Source organism: Drosophila hydei, unplaced genomic scaffold (genome assembly GCF_003285905.1).
Source record: "Drosophila hydei strain 15085-1641.00,03,60 unplaced genomic scaffold, DhydRS2 tig00000211-arrow-pilon, whole genome shotgun sequence".
In the NCBI taxonomy this organism is placed as follows: domain Eukaryota; kingdom Metazoa; phylum Arthropoda; class Insecta; order Diptera; family Drosophilidae; genus Drosophila; species Drosophila hydei.
In genome coordinates, this window is record NW_022045685.1 from 1,978,867 (window position 1) to 2,002,869 (window position 24,003).

The 24,003-nt window shown below is 40.7% G+C and overlaps 1 protein-coding gene across 4 annotated transcripts; it reads left to right on the forward strand.

Moving 5' to 3' along the window:
• The first annotated feature begins 346 nt into the window (after positions 1-346).
• LOC111601902 (cytosolic purine 5'-nucleotidase) lies at positions 347-22,272 on the forward strand. Of its 4 annotated transcripts, XM_023318748.2 has the most exons (9): positions 347-685; positions 1,841-2,194; positions 2,642-2,721; positions 19,585-19,658; positions 19,726-19,939; positions 20,004-20,150; positions 20,340-20,460; positions 20,913-21,908; positions 21,972-22,272. In XM_023318748.2, the coding sequence occupies exons 2-9, from the start codon at positions 2,087-2,089 to the stop codon at positions 22,107-22,109; spliced, it is 1,878 nt and encodes a 625-aa protein (XP_023174516.1). In that variant the 5' UTR covers positions 347-685; positions 1,841-2,086; the 3' UTR covers positions 22,110-22,272. The 4 variants fall into 4 exon arrangements, with proteins under 4 accessions (XP_023174516.1, XP_023174513.2, XP_023174514.1 ...); XM_023318745.2 differs by lacking the exon at positions 347-685 and having other exon boundaries at positions 1,631-2,194; XM_023318747.2 differs by lacking the exons at positions 347-685; positions 1,841-2,194; positions 2,642-2,721 and adding exons at positions 7,058-7,083; positions 7,356-7,711.
• Positions 22,273-24,003: the final 1,731 nt, after the last annotated feature.

The window sequence follows — 24,003 nt, forward strand, 5'->3', positions numbered from 1 at the left end:
GTTGCCGCCAAAACGTAATGCAGTCGACGTTTCGACGACGGCGACAGCGCTGCCAGCTATTAATGAAGTTCATCAAAGCTTCAGCTTTGTTTACAAACAACGCAAAAGCTTTCGCCGGCATTGTAGTGGCTCCCACAACATTCGCTCGCGCGCTCGCTCTCTCTCTCTCCCTCTTTCTCTCGCTCTGTTTTTCGGTGTGTGTTTTGCGGTTATGCTCAGAGAGCGCGTGCGCTGCAAACGTCAAAATTGCAATATAAAATGTAAACGAAGGAAAAATTGTGAAAAGCGAGCGGCAAAACAATAATTAAGTAAAAATTGAGAGACAACAAAACTTAAATATATTAGAAGCTAGGGCAGAGCGAAAAGAAACAAATAAGCAGCAAACGCGTCCGCATGATAAATTAGAGTCAAATTCAATTTTTCGCCAGACGTCACAGAAAATTCCCAATTCGCATATTCACAAATTCGTTTGTCGCGTCGCGTTAACTATAGAAAATTAAATTTTAATATTTCATCTAATTTATACATATTGCTATATACCCTATATATTTTTTTGCGAAGGCAACGTGGTGGAGTAATCTTACGAAACGCGTGTGCAAAGCTAAAAACTAATAGAGTAAAAAACAAAACAGTTCATTTCAAGTGCGTTTAAAAGTTAATATAACTCTACGGCTAATTGTATCAGGTATATTATTTGTGTGGAAGTGTGTGTCTGTTTGTAAGTGTAAGCATAACGAATGATTAAAGAGTTTTCTAGTGTGCAAACTGTCAAGTTAAACAAAATTCGTTTATTCAAATTATATTTTACCTAATTAAATGGTGTGAAAAATCGCTGCTAACTGTAAATGATGACTCATGTGCTCGCTGCTGTTGCTGTATTTGTTGTCGTTGTAGTCGCACACGCAAGTGGCCCATGGCCTATGGAGTCTTATTTTTAGATCCCCGACTAAACATATGTATATTACTGTGGTCCCCATTCGCATAGCTGTGATAGATCGATACACTCGACATATATGTACATACAGACAAGATAAAGAATATTTTTGCTGTGCAATTAATTGGACCCAGCTCGAAAGCTAAAAAAGCGCAGCAGCAGCACAAACAAACATGTGTACATTCATATGTACGCATGTACGTACATATATACGAAAATAACTGCATACATATGCATGCACATACTTCAGTATGTGTGTGTTTGTATAGCAGTTAATTAAGCTCGCCGCTGCAGTTGAATTTTCGTATTATACTTTTAGGCAGCTCAACTGAATGGTTTTTGCTTTTTTCAACTTTGCTTTTGCCGTCACTTGAAATTGTGTTGTGTTTTTTTTTCTTCTTTTTTTTGCATTGCTTTCCTACGCTTTGTTTTTGTTAGTTTATATTTGAGTGCTCTCTTTGCACGCTTAATTACGAGCAATGTTTAAACAGTGTGTTTGTTGAAAATAACAGCGAGCGTCAAATTTGGCAGCTAAGTGTAGAAATTGAAGTCGATTTTTTTTTGTTTATCTAGTTAGCGTTTTTTGTTCAATTATTCAAAATCAAAAAAAAAAAACAAAACAAATTACGCTTGCCATATGATTGCGTTGTGCCATAAAGTATGCAATAGTGTTAAACCTTCAGCTAGCGAAATGATTTGCGAGTTGGGGGTTTAGCCAATTAGATTTAGATTTAGATTTTTTTTTGTATAAAATTTTAACATTGGCACAACCCACAGACACACACGCACATACGCACACGTATTTGCACCGTTATAGTATTGTTGTATTCGTTTTTTTACTTGCAACTTCGCTCAATGGCATCTGTGAACTCAACGTATTTTTTGAAAAACTTATGCAATTGGCAGTTAATTCAAATAAAATCAATAAAGTCATCCACAATAAAACCAACCATAATAACAACAACATCAAAAACAATAAGGACTCAAACAGACAAAGCAAACACAAGAACAGTTAGAGCCGAAATTAGTTACTGCGATAGCCTGCTGTATGAACTGAGCTCGATCTGGAGTGGCTCATACAATCAACGGCTGAGCAAGAGAAGGACGGCAAGCATTACTAAACGCGATTGCCCTTATGCACGCTTAAGAAAAATGACAACAATGTCGTCACAAGAGGCCGATGCCAGCATGGTTCTAGCACAGGCGGAGGCTCAGACTCACGCTCAGTGCGTGAGAGAGTACTACGACATGCCCTATCAAGTAAGTAAAGCGAGCGAGAGTGGAAGTGAGAGCGAGAGCGAGGTAGTGCTAGAGACTGTGACACAGACACAAAAGCAAGAACATGCACACATAAGGAGCGGCACACGCTTTATGTAGACACACATATGCACATCAATCAGCTGCAGCAAAGCTCATTAGCTTGCTGTACCAATTGTGTCAGTCAGACACGCGCACACACACAACAGATATGTATATATACACATACACATACAAGAGCATATGATTTGCCCTGCGATGATGTCCTTTTGTGCACCTAATTGCTTTTACTGCATTGCCTTATTTTTCTTCTTAGCATCTACTTCCTTTTCAATCTCTTGTCACATGCAACTAACTTAAGTTGTGTATGTGTGCAGCCTTGTGACGCTGCAACACAAACAAGCAGTTCTACCTCCTTCTCCTATATCTCTTCTTTTGTATCTTTTGCAGAGCGATATGAGCGATTCAGCGCCTAATACACCCGGCCCCGGTTCGGCCCCTAAAAAATATTATCGCCAAGCGGCTCATAGGTAAGTGTGAAACGTAATCTACCTACACGCACAATAATCGAGCCGAATTCCATATGCTCTTCAAATGTTGAAATTTCGATATTAAAATTTATTTAAGCATAATACTCTATGTATAATCCTATATGAGTATATATGTATGAGTATGTGTGTGTGTTTGTGTTTGAATATTTATATTATTTTTATAACTTATAGAGCAGAACCGTTGCCTTGCATTGACGGCAGGTGACGTCACGCGTTTACTGCTAGGGTTCTGAGATCTAACGATTGGGGGTAAACAAACTCAATGTGCGACTGACATTGGGCGCACCTCCTCCTTGGCTCATTAGACTGACACGAGTAGCTGCCCCAAATTCTTATCATCAGCGTCACTTGTTATTGTCGATTGTTGTTATTGTTGTTTCTGTTTTTGTTTTTTTCTTAACCCTGTCAGAGCAGGTGACATAGGTCAGACTGCGCACATTCAGGCCGTCAACCACAGGCTTACAGTCCCATTAATTGCCAAGGTCAAAAGACAGTAAAATTTAATAGATTCGATAATGATTAAATATTAGTATCTAAATTAGTTTTGTTCTAGTATTTATTGATATATTTAATATCGATTTTCTGTTCGTAGTTTCGTGGAGTTGGTATTATTATACGATATTATTATCCTACATATATTCAGGATCACTTAAGTTGTCTCTAGGATAGTTAGGAAACATTTCAATAGGAAATCCAAACTATTGAGTGATTTGATAGCCTTTTTGCTCTCAATTTCTCTCAGTGTATCCTACATTCTTGCGGTCGCTGATCGCGCGCTGCCCACATTTGTAGCTATTCTACATATAGAAGTTAAGTCCGCTCAGGGCCAATGTCGAATGCACCTTATCGCCTTATCTGAGAGACGCCGCAACTACAACTGACAACAAACAGCAGAAAGAACAGGCTACAACAACAACAATAGCAACAATAAATAAGCACTACGTGCACGTACATTTTGTGATACACTTTCATTGAAAGTATATTAATATTTCTGTGCAGCTCGTCACAATGTAAGAAAGCCAGCATAATCAAGCGTATACTTTATATAACTCTATTTGATATATAGGCTGATACATATTTTATATATATATACACCTATATATGCATACTTAGGGTATTCATGTATTCGTCATGCTTTTGTTGCTTCTCATACATATATATTAACCAGTTTTATGGGCGTATTGTTAATAAACTTTTTAAGTGGGCATTTTTAAGTGAGTGTCAACTGCATTTTCCAATTGGACAGTCAACCATCAGATAAACATGTGTATATATATATATATATATATATATATATAGATATGTCTGTCTATATACTATATATATAAACGTCAACATCTGTGTAACGCAGCTGACATTGAGACAGCGCAAACTTTTTTACTGCTCTCTGTGTGCGTGTTTTTGATACTCAATTTAAATACCCTACTTCTTCAACATCCTCTACACATTTCCGATATTTGTACCCCTCGATGCCTCGAGCCGTACGTATATATGTTTGCGGTCTATACATATTTGCAGTTGCTGTGCCAATGTTTGCCTATTTTGGTTTGGATTTCGATTTGGATTCTTGTGGCTGTTGCTATGGCTGGTGCTGCTTGATTTCTTCCCATTTTCCTAATCGACCCAGTCTTCATTGAATTGAAAAGCAATCTTAGCCAAGAATAAATAAACAGTTAAGTGCATGAGATGAGCAAATCAATTGATTCTTTTTCAAATATTCTTCCACTTATGAAATTCAAATATAAACACCAAATCGGACTGACAGCAAAATATGAATAATAGAGTCTACATTTGGTCAGGTTTATCAACTCATTTGTCAGAGAGAGAACAAAGGAGGGGGTTAGAATAGATAAGTTACTTTACTTAGTTAGCTTTTTGTCTTTTACGAAGCTTACAAAATTGCAAACAGCTACGGAATACCCTGTAAAGAGGTGCTCTAAATAAAGTCGACAATATATGAACTAAAATTGTATTATCGATTAACTCAGCTATTCAAAGTTCAAACTGTATTAAATATTCAAGACTTTTGTGTGGTATTCGAGATGTGTAATATGTGTAATAGAAAATTTTCGCATATTCATGAAAATAATATTGCCTGCCTATATATACATATCAATATTGATGCCTATCGACTTTGTAGTACCTCAAACCATTTATCGATTATTTCAGCTAGCTTTCAGTGACTAAGATACAAGATGAAACTTTCAAATACTTAAGCAAAGAACACATTATACCCATTTGGAATAAATACAGGGTATACCATTTGTATTTTAATATGATAATATATACATATAGAGACTAAAAACTGGTGTGTCAAATTTTATGGCAATTGTAAATACTATATATACATATAAATGTATTCCATTGAGATGTTTTAGTCATAAAATTTGTGTAAATCGAGCTGCAAAGAGCGTACCTCATAAATAATATTGTATTTAAATATTGATATTCATATTAAGCTTAAATACAAATACATGTTCTCGACTAGGCGTGTATGTGCGTGGACCGACAAACTATGTGGACATATAAAATATTTATAAATCCAACACAGAAAAAAACACACTCAGCAAATCATTACTATAATTGGACAGTGCGTGGCAACAGTTTTCGTACACACGATTATTGTTAGGAATTTTCTATGCTTTTTACACTCATTTGCTTAGTACAGTGATTGCTCGATATCTGTGATTCATGTTTTATTTTTAACATTTAAAAAGAAAAGCAAATTGAAATATTTCTTGTTAGAGATGAGGGGTATATTAGCTTCTTATCCTGATCTTTTTTTGTGAAACTACCACTGTTATTGTTAGTCAATTGTGGCACAGAATTCATACAATTTGTGGGACTTTAAACACACAAATAACTCAATTGAAATTCGCAGGAAAAAAACAAGAAACATGTGCTGGGAATTTTTACTGTACTTGTATTTTGTATAATTAATCGCGAATGGACTGTACATTTACTTTTGGCCTGTCATTTATATGACCCCAATACAGCATATCAAAGCCAATTTGTCAGCCAAAGGTGTCAAAGCAAATCAAATTATATATTTGCATATCCAGCAACCTGACTAATCCATTCTCAGATACATAAACATACGTATCTTAATATTAACAAATGAATTCGTGGTTTATGCGCTCTATAGATAACAACTATATACATATGCATACTCCACAGACACGTTTCACTTTTGAAAAAAAAAAAAAAATTCCATAGCCCGTTTAGCCAAGTCACAAACCCACGCACTAATCCCCACGCTGAAACATTAAAACCTAGCTTGAATTGAGCTTGTGTGTGTGTTCGTGTGCGTGTGCGCGTGTACGTATGCGTGTGCGTGCGCGTTGTCTATTGTTCGCGCTATTTATAATTTCTCATTTGCTTTCAAATAAGTCTTCCGACAGGCACTTTGAAATTTCCCTGGGACCCAGCTATTTTCGAGTGTACTCGTCTGTCTATTTGCTTCATGGCGTGAAGATAAAAAGCAATTGAAAGAAAGAAAAAAAAAACACATGCGCAACGAACCTTTAACACTCTACTTGGCGAAATGCACAATCAAACATATGAACAAAAAAAAGAACATTAACAAAAACAAAAACACTAACCAACAATAATTAATAAATACAGATGTTTTTACTAGACACATAAAAAAGCGGGTGTGTTTGCACATATGCATACACGACTCTGAGCGATGATATAGCTAAAATGCCGACGGCAAGAGGCGCGATATTCGAAATAAAAGACAAAACTTTGTGTTTATTGCATAAAAGGCATAAAAACAACGACTCAAGTCGTCGAGGGAAACAATAACAACAACAACAAAAACAAAAAGAGCAGCAGCAGATACTAGCACACAGCTGTGCTATGTGCGCCTACTCTTTGACACGCAAATATGGAGAGCTTTCGACGCTGCTATGAGAGAGAGCATGCGCGCGTCGCTCAGTTGCCTTCGTTCTCTTTTGCTTATATGCCGTTTCTTCTTCTTGTTGTTTTAGTGCTGCTGCTGCTACTACTGCTGCTACTGCTTGCTTCCTTCCCATTTCTACTACGTTGCATTCGCTCAGCGTCGCCGTCGACGCCGCCTTCAGTTGAAATTCGAACGTTGACCGAAATTGTTGCTCTCGTCATAAGCTCTTCATCGTAAAAGGCAAAACAAATATTAAAACAAACTCAATTTTTTTTATGCATTTGTATTTTTTTCGTGTGCCTCACTGCGCGTATTCCAGTTGTTTATCTGATAAGCATTAATTGTCAAAAACAAAATAAAAACAACAAAAACAAAAGACAAAAAAAAACAAAAAAAAAAAACAAAAAACAAAACAAAACAAAAAAGCGTAACGCTAAGTAATAACAACAGCAACAAGCAGAGCCCACGCACAATATCATTCCACTCACACGCGCAGTTGTTGTTGCTGCTGCTGCTGCGCTGTCTGCGCATAGTTTCGTGACGTTTCCACCAGCAATCTGATAAGGCGCTACATATTTCACATTTCGCACGCACTCTCTCCACCTCTCTCTTTCTCTCTCTTCCATTCTTCTTCCTCTTTCCCTCTCTGTCGCTCTCTCACACGCCCTCTCTCTTTGTCTCTCTCTCTCTGTCTGTGTCTTTGGAGAAGCGTCTGGGCGAGCTGTGCTATTCGAGTGCTCTGCAGTCACATTGCTTATCGGCAGCGACGCGTCGCCGCAGTTATACTGGCATTGCTCTTTGGCACCTTTGGCTAACCAGTCACTGTAGCAACAGCTACATCCGTAGATATTTAACGAAAATGCCGCTAAAACACCAATCACAACAACAACAGCTGCAAATGCAGAAATCACATTCCACTAGCAACAATAACAACAATTATAATTCCGAATCACGCGAACGAACAGAAACGATTGGTGAAACGGACATGGATCAATCGGTGCTAAATGGCCTACACTTGAGTGTGGACAACAACTATCATGGTCATAAGCGTCAGCAGGGACACAGGTGAGCAACGGCAATCACAACTGTTAACGCAAATGCAATGTACGCATCACACTTAAGCAAGTACTGAGTCAACACTTAAGTGAACAGTCATCGTTGAGTTTCGTCAAGTTTTGTTAAGGTAGCATCCATTTTGTAATCAATTGCAATTCTCTGCGACGTAAGGGTTGCTTAGGAAATGCTTTTCTCTTTATCTTAATAATAATTGGCACATATTTCTCACTCATGTGTGCGACAGAGATAGCAGCAGTTACAGCGACATCTACAAATTGCTTGGCATCTATCACTCTACATACAAATATATCTATCTGAATGGGAATGTTGAACATTTGCAATTGTGCTTCCTGATCACGCTGTATCCATCATTTATAATTGATATGCTGATCTTACAGATTTTATAAGAAATAATTATACATATAGATATGTATATACACATATATCTGCTGTGGTCTTCGGCGATGTCTGCGACTGTTTCGAATTTATGAAATTTATATTGAACATATTTTTATTTTGACAACTAAGCAAAAGTTTGAAAATTAAATTCGCTTCTGATCTATACGCTAATGCAAAAATATAGCTAAATACATTTATGTCTAAAGAAAACAGTCGAAATGTTAAGTTGTGACTAAAGAGCATGATTTATAGGCTCATTGGGCGAGTCTTGACGTAGGCCTTATTTACATTTCTACTGATAAAATATGATGAAATCTTACTTTACGGATTGCAAAAAAAGCAACTCTCGTATCTCTTTCCTCTTAACTCCAGTCTTGTTAATAATTTCTTGTTAATAGACAGCAATATATTAGTACTGGAAAAATGGAAAAGAAAGAATTCTCTTGGCCAGTGCTGTTAAAAGTGAAGCAAATTGCCGATCATATGAAATTTGCCTTTGTTTAGGAATTCAATAAGGTGACGTAATACACGTTCTCAGTCTAGACTCATTGCAGAGCTGTAAAACGTATCACGCATTCGCTGCTGTCACACTCTGGACTCAGTTGTAAAACGCTGAACGCATTGGTTTCGCTTCAATCAAGTACGTAATTCGCGCAGCTAAGCTCATTTACAGAATATGACAAATGCGCTTATCTTTGCGCTGGTTATCAAGCGGCTTTATGCCAAACTTTCCATGATTAACGGATTGTCTTATCTAATCAATCTCATCAATATGAACTACCGAAATATTCGCACACATGAACCTATTTAATTTTGTTTTCGGATCTCTTGAAGTTGAAGATTTCTCAAGCTCAAACACTCAATTTTATGCATTTGCCATTCGCATCCGCAGTCGCAGCCGCAGCGTAATTTGCATTTCCACTCTCACTTTTCCCACAGGTGCAGAGTTGTTGCATATCTTCGGGGTGTGTGTGCGCCACATTTATCAACTGGGGCTGACTGGGGTCGAAGGGGCAGGGGCAGTGGCGCAAGTTGTTGACGTGCCCTTGGCCATGCGTGCACCTCATTACCCTCTCTCTTTCACTCTTAGTTTCCATGGCCTGCTCTACCCCTTTCTGTCTCACTCTCTCTCTCTCTCCGTCTCCCTCTCTGTTAATTAATAGCGCTGGCTGGCAGCGTGCCTAATTGATGTCGTCGCTTTGGTTGTGCCGGCAACACACGGCGTATGCGCGATTTCGATAATTTTCTAGTTTATTTTTTAAGCTTTTCCCACACCCGAGTTTTCTATTTTTGCCAATTAATATTAATTTCTGTGCACTTGTGGTCACACTAATCTCCGCTGCTGCTAATCAATGCTGATTAGGCCACGCCCCTCTCTCCCCCCCTCCCGAATCTGTTAACCCTTGTCATTGGCCCCCGTCGTAAATCAGCTAAATTGACATTTATGTAATTTTCGTTTATGTTTTGCTTGTCGATTTGCATTTCGTACTCTAGCGAATAACTTTGGTGAAATACCGAGAGTCCCCTTTCCTGCTCTGTCTCTCTCTCTCTGTGTGCCCCTCCCCCTTTGGTTTGCACGTGCATCCCTGCTCGGGCGCCATTTTATCGTCAAGCTGAGCTGCCAGACGTGACCGTGCACCTGTTTTGCATGCAGCTCAATTGCAAACAATGGCCCGCCTGAATTGTCTTAAATCAAAAGGCTTTATGCAATGCCAAGCCCCCAGCTCCCAACGTCCAATCCCCTTAGCCAGTCTTAGCCGCAGCTACAAATTCGATGCCTGCTTTGGGCTCACGTAGTTGCGCGTTTGCAACTTTTTGCGTTGCCGGAAACGGAAGAGTCGCGCCACAGCGGCAACGACTGTGGCAGCAACTGCAGCAGCAGCAGCAGAAGCATCAGCAGCCGCAGCAGTGGCAGCAAAAGTTTAATGTAATTTGCATTTCATTGATATTCGACTGTTTTTTTTTATTATTAGTTTCGCTTTTATTTATTAAAAATATTTTGCTTTTAAATTCATTTTTTGTTTGCCCGCAAATTAATGGCTTAAACATTGTAATTGGCGTGTTCTTTTTAATACTATAATTATTATTACCGATGCGCATACGGAATGTAATTTATGCAGCTCTTCCTATGCCTTGCCCAAGGACAGCGAAAAAGGATTCGAATTGCAAATGGATTCGATCTGCGGCTTAGCGAGAATCCCCATAAACTTTAAATAAAACATAAATTTAATCACTGATATTTAAGCAAATATATAAACATACAATATGGGTATATACATAATTAAACTTAAATAGAAAAAAATAGTTAAAGAAACTAAATGGAAAATTACATTTTGTAATGCATATTTACACTTCAAATACTGTGAATAGCGTGAAAAGTGAACAGAAAATTAAAAAAAATCAGCTAAAGTTCAATTGGAACTAATTTCAGCTTGGAGAATTAGAAATTCGCTCAATTAACTAGAAATTGAGAATCATTATTGAGTCGATTGGGCAAAGGTAACAAATCCTCGCACAATAGCCACTCCTTGGCCGCCTGCGGCCACTTTGTCATGTTCGCGATTCAAAAGGAAAACGGAAAAGAGGAAAATGCTCGTGAAACGCGCAGAAAATGACAAATTGCCCGAAAGATTGACAGCTCTGTCACACTTGGCGCTCAAACGGGCATTAGAAATCGTCAACGCGTTTACGTGCCAGCTACGATTTGCAACCTGCATTCGCAGGATTGCCAGAGCTAACTACTATATGTATATATATATATGTATAGGTACGTGCGGCCAGACAAGACCGTGACATTAATTAAATATTCTGCAAGCTAAAGCTTCAGCTCTCCCTTATTTCAAAATAATTGTATAGATTAAAGACTTTAATTTTATCTAAGGATATATATCTTGTCGATAGACGTACGGACCTCTCACTCTATCTTTCTCTGTCTGCACCAAACTCCCTACTATGACAAGCCTGACTGTATTAAGCACAGAGAGACAGACCCTTAACTATATCTTTAGAGCTAAATATTTTTCAAAGGGTCATCAAATAAAATAAAATAAAAAAAGACTTTAATTGGACTCTTTGAAATACTTCTGAGCTCGATATATTATAGAGAACAACCTATTAGCTGTGGCACATCTGGATCACTCAAGGACTGACAGACCTTTCACAATTTTTCCTGCTAGCCTGTAAATTTAAATACTTTTTTAGATTAAAGACTTCTAGATATTATCGAGTGAAGGTTAGATATATTATGGATTGTTAGAGAGCAAGCTCTCAGTTATGAAACACCTGGATGTCTTTAGAACCTTTTGTAGATTAAAGTCTTCCTTAGAGTCCTTCTTGAGACTCTGTCGAATCTCTGTTTCGGCTAAAATGAATTTTACTCCCTTTTTAGTCAGGCTTTGCTGTATGTTTATAGAATTCAGTTAGTTGTTCTACCAACATTCTTAACTCCCTTCTAGCTGTGAAACGTCAGCTGACAGCCTTTCAGAAATCCAGTAAATACTATATGATTCATCTGATATATTTCGTCAGCTCTGCTTAATGATAGCTTCTGCCGACAGCTGTCTTGTGCTTGTGTTGTTCTTTAAAGATAAACTTTTCCCTAAATTCATATAATTAAATGATTAGACGTACAATTACATGGCCGTAAGCAATGCTTGAAATACGCTTTCTATCTTTAGGACTGGGTTCAGGCCATTAGTTAATCAATCTATTATAATAGACGTTTCTATATGCACTTAATTAGTTAAGTTTGGAGCTTGTTTGATTTCTTCAGTAATTGAGTATTTCCGTAGTGCGCTTCCTTTTGAGGCATATTCATTCAGCAGTTCCACTTGAATCCATTTCTCACGCCCCCTTTTGATTGAGTTAGATTGAAGCTGTGCAAAAAGAAAAAAAAAAAACAGCAAACGGCAACAATGACAAACAATTTAATTTACCTTTATTTATTTATTTGATCAATGACAATTATGCCGCTCACTTGTTGGCCTTTGTCCCAGGCTGGTCCGCAGCATCAGCACAGCATTGGGCTGCCCTTGGGCAGCAGTCCACAGCAGGGGTTGCTGCCACTGTAGTCAGGGGTGCCCAACGGCCCTTGCTGCCTAATTAACCCCGCCATTCACATGCTAAGTCGCCTTCAATCAATTGAATGAAAAAAAAAGCCGCGCAGATGCGCTCTCCACCCCCGACCCTCCGGCCGCTTAACCCGCCTTTGCCTACCTAAGTGTGCTCTGACCCAAGGCCACACGCAATGAGCCGCGGCTTGAAAATTGAAAGTGCGAACTGAAAGAGCGCATCAAAAGGGTATAACCAACTGGTGCGTGTGACATGTCACAGGCGAAAAGACAGGGTATATCGTTAGCTTTCACTTTGACTAGAATATATATGGTCAGATAGTTCAAGTATTTACTATAAATAGGTTTTAGTCAAAGCCTAGAGTATCTCTAAGTCGCACACACACTACGAGTGTCTTTGTTGTAGTTGTGTTTTTTTTTTGTTATTTTGTATTTGTTTGCATTCATCAAGTTTAGTGGACACACGCACCACCAAACGCTGGGACGACCCACGCAGCTACTAGACTAACTATTACGATCTCTGGGCAGGGGCAGTGGGGCATCGAGTGGCGAGAGGCGGGAGGTAGGTGAAACAAGTTCTAGATAGAACATAGCACAGGTCGTTTCATTTTTTTTTCCCTAATGGCCTCAGTTTGATTTCGCTCGAAGTGCAGCTTGGACAACGGAGCCAAACGCGAATTGTGTTTCATTCAAAAGGACTAGCCTCCTTGTCGGTTTGCTAGCTTGTGTCTTTGTTCGTTTGTGTGTGCCTAATTGCATAGTGGGTTTTGTGCATTGTATTGCGCCTTAATTTAACACAAAACCGACTCTAGACAAAAAGCTGGCTTAGCTCGAGAGATTTCCAACACAGAACTTGCAACTTTAATGCGTTGCGGACATAAATAATTCAATTTACGTTTTGCTGTTCAGCTATTTTGTGTGTTGCTTCTGCAACACTGGTCAGCAAGCCATGGGCAGCTACTTCCACTCATCCTATCAGAAATATATATACAATAATAGTTACAGTTAATATGTTTGTCGAACGTGGCGCTAGCTTTCACTATAATTGGGCTATAGTCACAGTTGTTCTTAGGCCTAAAGAATCTGTCATAACTTTCTTCTCTTCTCTCTAATTTATTTATACCTTCAAACAGCAATTAAAGTCTTTTGATTGCGTTTGTCACATAGTTGTTGGCGTTACTTCCTAACTTGCTTTAGTTTTGTCTTTAGACTCTACATGAGATGCCTATAGTGAGTGCTTCATCTTTATTCTAGATTATAGTAATTTCATTTTCTTACACTGAGATTTATCATATACCTCAGCCTATAGTTTATCGTTTATTTTCCCTTCTCTATCCAACTCTCTCTCTCTATCTCTCATTTATATTGAAGCGTTAATTAATCCCAATCATTTCCTTTTGTCTCTATCTCACTCTTTGTTACCGCTTGTCTCTCATTTCTCTATCTCTGTTTCTCCTTCCCTCTCCCTCTCTCTCTCTCTCTCTCTCTCTCTCTCTCTCTCTCTCTCTCTCTCTCTCTCTCTCTGTCCATCCATTTGCCAAAGTTAGTTACTTGCTTAATGCTTACCACAAACAATCAGTTGTTATCCAATTTTGTTGACTAGGGTAAATGTTTTTCCTGCTACACTTATTGTCACATGGCTACACGTGTTGCTGAGTGAGCGTGCGAGTGGGTGTGAGTTGGTGTGTGTGTGTGTGTGTGTGTGTGTATGGGATGTTTGTTAGGCTATTTGGTTTTGTGGTTATGCTTATTAAGTCAATTATCGCCCAATTGTGCCAGATCGGATGCTCATGTTGTGGCCAGCAAGAGGTCCCAAGCTCAAGGTCTCTGCTGCTCCTGCTCCTGCTGCTCCTGCTCCTGCTCCTGCTTCTACTCCTGCTTCTGCTCTTGACGCACTTTGCGCTGTTGCCTCGTGTTGCCATGCTAGTTATATGAAGCGTTGGTGTTTGTTTGTAATTTGGATTTTAATTGGAATCACATACAGCAAAGAGACCGAAGCGTCACAACTGTCGGCTCCTGTGCGGTATTGCTAGTTTGACCTTGGCAGAGAATTCAATTTATCTCAGCCTGGGGTCCTCAATGCCAATTGGTTTGGGTTCTGCCAGATTTTTGCGGGTAATTGAATGTGGAGCTGAATCACCTTGAACAAACAAACCCACACAACAGGAATATTCACAGCGTTGAGCTGCTGCAAATACCAAACACAACAATTCAATGGAACTAGATTAAACACTGGATAGACAATTTGTTAGAAAAACAATTCGCTTCGATGGCTGTGGAAGACAGCTAATTAACGCACTATATGTGCTTTTGAATGTCAGCAGCTATGCTGCAGCTAAAGAGTTTAGATGCACATTTATCAGGTAGTTAAAGAGTTTAGCTGGTAGTTAAACTGCTTAGCTGCAGGATAGATGAAGTTAATTGTAAGCACGGAGTGCACGCTAGACTGATTTGACCACTTCGCTAGCAACTGCAATGGCTTGTTGACCAATGCTTTGCGCTTGTCATGTTGCCAGCTTGTCAGGCTGTGGTCCGAGGCGTGCGTATGCAGGTGACAGGTGTACTTGGCCGTAAGTGAATGCCAACCCAATTGCCGTGCGGCTTCCATGGGGCTCCGACAGCAGCACGAAGCTCTGACCATCTGAATTGTCAGCTGCATTTGATGACAACGCAACAAGGCGAAACAAAGAATAAAAAATAATATAATTCAATTGTGAGCAACAAAGGGCAATATGACGCATACGCCGCGTTGACATTAGCCTTTACGTAACTATTTCGAGCACCAAATTAAACTGACTAAGTTTCGGTTGCCTAAGCAAATCTTAATTCAAATTGCTTATTGCTGGCTAAAAGCTGCTTCAGCTTCTTAGTCAAGAAATTAATTAAAGAAGAAGCTTTAAGCTCAACTGCGCTTACACACTTAGTTCCTTCAGCTTAAATCAATTTTGCTGTCGGTTTGTTAATTTCTATATCATTGCGACTTCCCACCCTCCCCCTCTCCCTCTCTCTGTGTCTGTCTCTGTCGCACTGCACTGCACTCACACACTTCATCAACTGCGTCCGACAATTGCGCAATTGGCCAATTGAAAAGCTGTCGCCTGTTATGCATCATATACTGTTATCCTGTCCAGTGTCCATTGCGCATGTAATTGGCAACACTAGAATAGATGGCCATTATCGTGCTTGATCCGGAACTGAATCAGCTGCAGCAGCAACAGCAGCAGCAGCAGCAGCAGGATGTGGCGTAATAAAATTGTTGTCGCCGCCATTGCGTTTACAGTTCGTTCGCATGGACAATGGCCATAACAGTCAGTTGACATCCTTAGCACTGCTGTCACTCTCTGAATGCCGTTTAGCACATTGTCTGGCCAAAAGCTTTGCTGCTTGTCCGGCAATAAATTCGATTCGCTATTTACAGTCGATAAAACGTAATCGAAAATGTCTCCATTGAAGCAGATATGTTTTTGAGATTAGGATTTCCACTTGAACCAGATATGGACTATAGACTATTTCTTGTCTCAATTATATTGCGATTCCTCCTCTCCTCTTGCCTTGAAATCAAAGACAACAAGTACCTAACATTATATATTATATATAGATACAAGTAATATTATATATCTCTATATATATATTATAAACTAAAGCGCAATACAAGCCCAACTATGCAAAACAACAACAACAACAACAACAAGAATAGCCAAAATAACAGCTTAAGTGTAAACTCTTGTAATGCCAATTGCAAAGGAGTTGCGGCAACAGCAATTGGAGCACAGCAACAACATTCGGTGGCAGCTGTTTCAGCTGTGCCACAAACCGATTTGCATGCAGACACCTTGTTGTTGCAACTGCCAAATATTAACAGCCACAACAACCAGCCAAGAACAACAACAGCTTTGCACCAACCGCTAGATTCGTAAGTGTAAAGCGCGAACCAAAGAGAAAAGAAAAATATAAATAAAAAAGAAAAAAAACAAAAGGAAACTTTTACAATTTTGTGCAGCAAACTGAAGGAATTTAAATATTGAAAGTTGAAATAACTCTGGTCTGTCCTCCACTCTCTCTATCTGCTTCTCTACTGCCAACTCTCTCTCTCTCGAACTCTCTGTTCGCATAAACTAATGCAAATGATTTCCAACAGTTGATGCAGTTCTCTTCGGCTGCTCTTGTGACAACGTTCGGGCAGCATTTTCGTTTAAAAATATTGCTTTTGTTTTATGATCAATCGAAGGCGACGACAATAGAGATGGCCATGGCGATGGCGCATGCTGCATCCAAATGTCAACAGCCCAATTAAAATGCCAATCCACAACAACAACAGCAGCAGTGGCAAATCTTTTGGTTTAAAGAGCAAACATAGACCCCAGCGATGGCGAGATACTCGAGCAGACCTTTGCCACTGTTGAGTTATTTGTAATCTTTTTGGCTCTCATTCATTTCCGCGCTCTTCTATGCTCATTGATGGCGATTAGTGCCAGTCGCATTATCAGCGATCGAAAATGTGCATATAGCCCTATATAGTATATGTGCATTCGATTCGTTTAACAAGATTTGCAATTGATTGCGCACTCAGGGCCTTGTTTGCTTGTTGACATCAGTTTTTCCTGCTGTTTGTTTGTTTTTCTTTTCATATTGACTACAGGTGATTCATGAAGATCATTCGTCCTCGAATTGTAAGAGATAGGGAAGGAGAGAAGAGAGAGATGAGAGAGATGCGAGAGATGAGAGAGAGAGATGAGAGAGAGATGAGAGAGAGATGAGAGAGGGATGAGGGAGAGATGAAGCGAGATGAGAGGGTGATGAGGAAGAGATGAAGGAGAGATGAAGGAGAGATGAGGGAGAGATGAAGGGGAGATGAAGGGGAGATGAAGGGGAGATGAGAGAGAGATGAGAGAGAAATGAGAGAGAGATGAGCGAGAGATGAGCGAGAGATGAGCGAGAGATGAGCGAGAGATGAGGGAGAAATTAACGTGAGATGTCAGAGAGATGAGGAAGAGATGAGGGAGAGATGAGGGAGAAATGAGCGAGAGATGAGGGAGAGGTAGAGAGAGAGAGATCTTGGGAGAGACTTACAGAAAGCGAGAGAGTGGCAGAGGAAGAGAGAGTGGTAAAGAGCGGGAGACAGAGAGAGAGACAGAAAGAGATCAAGAGAGGGATCGAAAGAGGAATCTCGAGAGAGACCTTATACCTTACAAGGCAATTAGTATATTAATTTCAATTCTAAGATTATATTATATAATAATATATTATTATTATATTAGAGAGCTAAAATACAGTATGCCTATATAAAAAATGGAGGTTAATTGAGAGAGCTTTCTATATTAAAACGCACATTAATAAATCTCATTTGCATCAACCGAGACTGTTTTCTCAGGTGCAATAATTGATAAAAAGTCAATTAAGATTTCCACTTAATTTCAATGTTATTTCGAGTTCTTTTTGCTTGCACAAACATGAGTTTTCAGATTTGATTTGGCTTTGATTAGCGTCGCTAAAATAAGCGCTGCGATTTATGGCATTGCATTTTGTGCTTATTTTTAGAAGCAAATTTTGTTGCTTGTTTTATTTGTATGTTATTTTTGTTTTTATTAATTGGCGCTCAAGAGGAACGAAAGAAACAAACAAATAAATAAACAAGCAGCAGACGCTAAATGAATTCGTCAGATTAGCGCGAAATTATTTGCGTTTTCCTATTTTCCTTTGCTATTTATAAACGGCAGGCGCAAGACTGCAGACTGCAATTGCCAATGGATAACCCATCGATAATAATTAAAAGTTAATTGATTTTTAGCAAAGCTTAACTAGCTTCTGCAGCTGAATTGGCAACGATTGCTGGCTGTTGAAATAATTACAGTTTTTGGCTTTAGTTTAAGATGTTTTTCAGCTCTGGTATTTGCTGACCCCTCGCTCGTTCGCTCTCTCTATCTCTCTGTCTGCCTGTAATCATTGTGTGTGTGTCAGATTTATGCACTTTGTTCGAATTTGGGTTAAACAACAAGCAACAACAACAAGAACGAGCAGCTGGATGCTGCGGCAAGGATGCAACTTTTCGCTTATTTGGCAAATTTTCAAGTGAAGCAAATTGCAAAAGCGACAACAAAATAAATAAACGCACACAAACACACACATGGTTGACAGTATATCTGACAAGCAACAACAAAATTCTGCAGAAATTTTGCTTGGCTAAGCAGAAGTCTCAATATGCCGTTGAGCCCATATTAAAATGGCAAATTTCATTTGATTTAGTTGAAAACTTGAGGCGAATGCACTTTTAATTGTTTAAAAGTCTTTAAACGCTTTATCATTGCCTTAAGTGTGAGCTTAATCCAAGCTTGATTAATGCAAGTAGATCGATTCATGAAATCGTCAATTAGCTTTATTAAAGCTAAATTTGTCTAATGCAAGTATAAGAAGAAAGCTTTCTCGAACTGAGAACAATTTCGGTTGTTTAATCAAACATTTTTACTTTTTTTTTTGGCAATTTTAAAGCTTTTGCCGGCTGCCCCAAAAAAATCAACTTTTTCCCTTTCCTTTGCGCTGCAGAAAAACAAAACAAAAACAAAAAATTGAATCGCTTGCAATGCTGCTGTTGCTAATGAGTTTTGCCGCAATTGGGGGCGTAACGCTAATGGGCGTGGTTATCACACAAACACATATACAGAGGGAGAGAGAGCACTGTCAGTGAGCAGGGGCGAGGGGGCGTGTTAACGCCCACAACAAGTTTTTTACACTAATTGCTGACCGCAGAGAAGCCTGCGGCCAACGTGAACCACATCCACGAAGTCCCGTTGTTAGGCGCAATTGCATTTGGCCGTTGTTTCACCATTTAAGCCAACTGGTATACGTATTATTGAATTTGCCTGAATTCGCAATTGCTCAATTGCTCAATTGCCTTTTGCGCAGTGCAATTGCCGTGAAGTGCCGCGATAACCCCTGCACGGTTCATTGGGGTTAGCCAAAAGGGGGAGCCTGATAGATGCAACTGCAAATTCCGCGATAAGCCAACTCGAATCACACCACTTGTGACGTCAGCAGCGATCACAAATATTTACAAATAACACAATTAACTAAACTTGAATATTACAAAGTTTCTACAAATTAGACCTTTGGCTTATAAATGTTTCCTTATATTGATGCCTTAAGCCTAGTTGAGGTTACCAACACCTAACTTGGCTAAGTTCAACTTCAATTTATTTTAAATGAAATCTTGAAAACAGTTCAAATACCATTTGCTTGTCAGATCTAGGCAGATCTTATTTTCAGCCCTGCGCCCGAAGATAGGCAACACTTTTTGGCCATATAGAAAATGTAGTCCGTATATTGAAGCACAATTTTAGTGACTGCATAAATATGAAATATGTTTTAGAAATCATCAAATCTTAATTTTAAATTCTTTCAACTTGTTCTTCATTTCAGAGTCTTTGTGAACCGATCGCTGCATTTGGAGAATATTAAGTACTATGGCTTCGACATGGATTATACTCTGGCAGGTGGGTCGATCGAGTCGAGTTGAAGTATGAGAGATTTTCTATATATGCATTTCGATTTTGCTTTTAGAGTACAAGTCGCCGCAATATGAGCAGCTGGGCTTCAATTTGGTCAAGGAGCGGCTCGTCTCGATGGGCTATCCGAAGGAGATACTGCAGTTCGAGTACGATCCGACGTTTCCAGTGCGTGGCCTGTGGTTCGACACGCTCTATGGCAATCTGCTAAAGGTGGATGCCTATGGCAATATTCTGGTCTGTGTGCATGGCTTTGAGTTCATCAAGCAGTAGGTTTCACTGTACAACAAAAACGACATCGACTCTAATTAATAATGCATTCCACTCTGACAGCCATCAGGTGTACGAGCTATATCCCAACAAGTTCCTCAAGCTCGACGAGTCTAGGGTGTACGTGTTGAATACCCTGTTCAACTTGCCCGAAACCTATTTGCTGGCCTGTCTGGTCGATTTCTTTACCAATAGCAAAGATTTTGTTCGGTGAGTTTCAACTAATTGATGTGGCCCACCTACGATTCCCATCTGTTGCGATCTGACTATCTGTATATCGCCTTATGCCCCCTTATCTGTCACACTCTCTCCCTCTCTCTCTCTCTTTGTCTGTCGCTGTCGCTGTCACTCGCTCACTCTCTCACTCTCTCTCTCTATGTCTATTCGTATACCCAACAGCGTTGAACGCGGCATCAAAGCTGGTGATTTTCTTTTTACGTATAAGTCGATTTTCCAGGACGTGCGACGTGCCGTCGACTGGGTGCATTCCGATGGCGATCTGAAGCGTCGTACCACACAGGTGAGTCCAAGCATTGATTAATCAACTCCATTGCACTCTACTCCGCACAAAGATCTGCAAATCTCGAGTCCTAATTATTGTTATTAATCAAACTAAAGCCAGTCTCAACTAGATAAGTTTCTCCTTCGATATCTGGGGCTTCTGGTTTGTTGATCATTTTCCAAATTCATCATTTTTAAAGCAATAAAGTATTTTCAAAACTGAATTTAGATATAGAATCAATCAAGCGTATCTATCCTCTGTCTAGAGTATCATATGTAGAGGCAGAGGCAAAGCTGCTTTGTGCCCACTTAAGTTCATTTATAATTTAACACTGGATGTTTCTCTACTTTGAGTCCGTCTCCTACATCCCGTCTATATGTCAAGTAACCTTCGAGCCGTATTTGTGCCATTACCTGTCAAACTCCTCGAGCTTATCTGTTAGCTGACTCTAATGACTCTCTTTCCCGCAGAACATGGCGTACTATGTGAAGAAGGACAAGCGTCTGCCCACGGTTCTGTGCCGCATACGGGAGTCGGGCGCGAAGCTCTTCATGCTGACCAACAGCGACTACACGTACACCAACGAGATCATGAGATATTTGTTCGACTTTCCGCATGGCGCCAATGCTGATGAGCCGCATCGGGACTGGAAGAGCTATTTCGATGTTATTGTGGTGGACGCGCGAAAGCCGCTCTTCTTTGACGAGGGCACGGTGCTGCGGCAGGTGGACACGGAGACAGGTGACCTGAAGATTGGCACGCACATCGGGCCGCTGCAGCCGGGTCAGGTGTATTCGGGTGGCTCATGTGAGCTCTTCACCAAGTTCATCAATGCCAAGGGCAAGGACGTGCTCTATGTGGGTGATCACATCTTTGGCGATATACTCAAGTCGAAGAAGATACGCGGCTGGCGCACGTTCCTCATTGTTCCGGAGCTGGTGCGGGAGTTAAATGTGTGGACGGATGAGTGTCAACTGTTTGCGGAGCTGCAGAATCTGGACATCAAGCTGGGCGATCTGTATCGCGATCTGGACTCGAGTGCCAAGGAGAAGCCGGACATATCGCAGTTGCGCACCTGCATTCGGGATGTTACACACAAAATGGACATGTCCTACGGCATGATGGGCTCGCTATTCCGATCTGGCTCACGCCAGACCTTCTTCTCCAGCCAGGTGGTCCGATACGCCGATGTCTATGCCGCAACGCTGCTCAATCTCATTTATTACCCATTCTCCTACATGTTCCGTGCCCCGGCGATGCTGCTGCCCCACGAGTCGACGGTTGCCCACGATCAGGCTCACCAGCCACCGCCGGCGCTAGCAGCCGCTGCCCCAGTGGCCGCGCTTGACGGTGCCAGCAGCAGCGTCGTCGCATCCAAGCTCAACTCGGCTCTGCGCAATGACGAAGTGCTGGTTGGCAACAATACAGGCAAGGAGGGCACTAGTGGCAAGGACTTGCATCGCGCGGTATATTCTTGAAACTGACAACTCTATAGAGTAAGCCTTTAGCTATTCCTTGTCTATTCGCAGAGCTCCATTGTACACACGCGCCCATCGACGCCCACTGTAGTGACTCACACACACGACGAGGACTACTCGGAGGAGGAGGAGTCGGCCAGCGGCGCAGAGTCCTCCGCGGAGCAGCAGAAGCGCGAAGTCTCCGACTAAATGAATAATCAATATGTCGCTCACTCCCCTTGCGCGGAGGTCAACGAATTTGCAAATCCTATTTCTGTGGTCAATTTGGCAGTCTACTCCGTATACCTAAACGAAGGTTGCAGTCTCCTTCTTCCCCCATTGCAACTAGTGAGAAACAAGCGATTTTTTTTTCGATTTTTTTTTTTTTTTTTTTTTTTTTTTTTTTTTTTTTTCGTTTTTATTTCTTTATTTTGTTGCAGCTTATTGTCTTAGACTCTATAGCGCATTTAGCTCTAAACCTTAACTAATGGGAGGGCAGATATGCCAATTATTCTGCACTTGTAGCTACTATCTTAATTAGTTCTAATATTGTCTAGAGGATGCAATCTCTTCAGTCTTCGCCTATTGTTGTTTATAGCCAGGTTGCTTGCGAGATGGTTAGGATGCGCTGCAAGTCTGTCCGCGTATCTTGAACTGTGTCGCCCAATGAGTTCAGCAACTGTGGGAATTGCTAAATCCCTATGTAAGACTGAGTTTCTTACAAACCAGCTGGCTCCAGTCCATCTGCGTAGTGCTTTATTCTGCAGGGTCTGAATTTTGTTCCTTGTAGTCTTCGCCGAGGAGCCCCATAGAGAGATACCATATACGAAGGTTGGGACAACTATTGCCTTGTAGATGGCGGCCTTGCTGCTGTAAGACAACTTGCTTGAAGCTCTCAGCATCCAGTCGAGGGTTTTTAGCTTGCTTTTGCATTTTGAGGTTACTTGACTTATGTGCGCTTTAAAAGTCAGCCTTCTGTCAAGAGTGATACCAAGGTACTTTACTTTTGAGGCTTTGGGAATAGTGGGCCCCAATGCAACGCTTGGGCAATCTCCTCTTCTAGTGGCGAAGGTAGTATGTACAGACTTTTGTGCATTAATGGTGATACACCACCGTTTTGCCCAGCGTCCGAAAGAGTCCAGATATTTTTGTAGTGAGTCTGAAGCTTCTTGCGCAGATACGTGACGTGATAAGATGGCGGTGTCATCTGCATAGGTCGCTATGAGTACTGCATCTGTACTTCCTATATTTGGCTCGGGAGTTGGCATATCTCCTGTGAATAAAGTATAAAGTGTTGGGCCTAGAACACTACCCTGTGGTACTCCAGCCATAATTGGTCTAGTCAAGGATACTGTTTGCCCCCTTGACACTTGGAAGGTTCTTCCAATAAGGTATGAGGATAGCAACGCGAAAAATGGGGCTGGAAGGGTGGTCCTCACTTTCTGCAGCAGTCCCAGGTGCCAAACTCGATCAAACGCCTGTTTGATGTCTAAAAAGACGGCAGAGCAGTACATCTTTTCTTCAAAGGCTCCAAGGATATGGTGCACAACTCTGTGAACCTGTTCCGGTGTTCCATGCTGTCTCCTGAAGCCAAACTGATGGTTTGGAATGGCCTCCTGGCGTCCCAGATGTGTCAGTACTCGTTCCAGAAATATTCTTTCGAATATTTTGGAGAGTACTGGCAACAGGCTAATTGGTCTGTACGACTCAATTTCTCCCACGGGTTTGCCAGGCTTAGGAATCATCACAATCACGGCGCGCTTCCAGCAGGCTGGAAAGTGCCGGATGCGGAGCATGGCGTTGTACACCATAGTTATGTAGTCTATGGTGGAGTCAGGCAGTGCTCTAAGGACTCTGCCGTTTATTAGATCATATCCAGGGGATTTTTTTGCCTTCACTCTTCTGATGTGTTCAAGAACCTCTTCTTTTGTACATCCAGTTATCTGGTCTTCAGCTGGGAGGGGCGAGAGAACGATGTCTTCTGTTGCTTCGATTTCTGAGGCCTCTGCGGTAATCACCGGCGTGAATTGGTCTTGAAGGTGGTTTGCAAAAGCCTCAGCTTGAGCTTCGTCTCCAATGTGCCAGGAACCAGAAATGCTCCGAA

Bases quoted from the DNA above. Each gene is read 5' to 3' on its own strand.
- LOC111601902 (XM_023318745.2), top strand. From the start codon at position 1,790: ATGGCATCTGTGAACTCAACGTATTTTTTGAAAAACTTATGCAATTGG. The intron at 19,659-19,725 runs GTGGGTCGATCG...TTTTGCTTTTAG, and splicing joins CATGGATTATACTCTGGCAG to AGTACAAGTCGCCGCAATAT. The intron at 20,461-20,912 runs GTGAGTCCAAGC...TCTTTCCCGCAG, and splicing joins TGAAGCGTCGTACCACACAG to AACATGGCGTACTATGTGAA.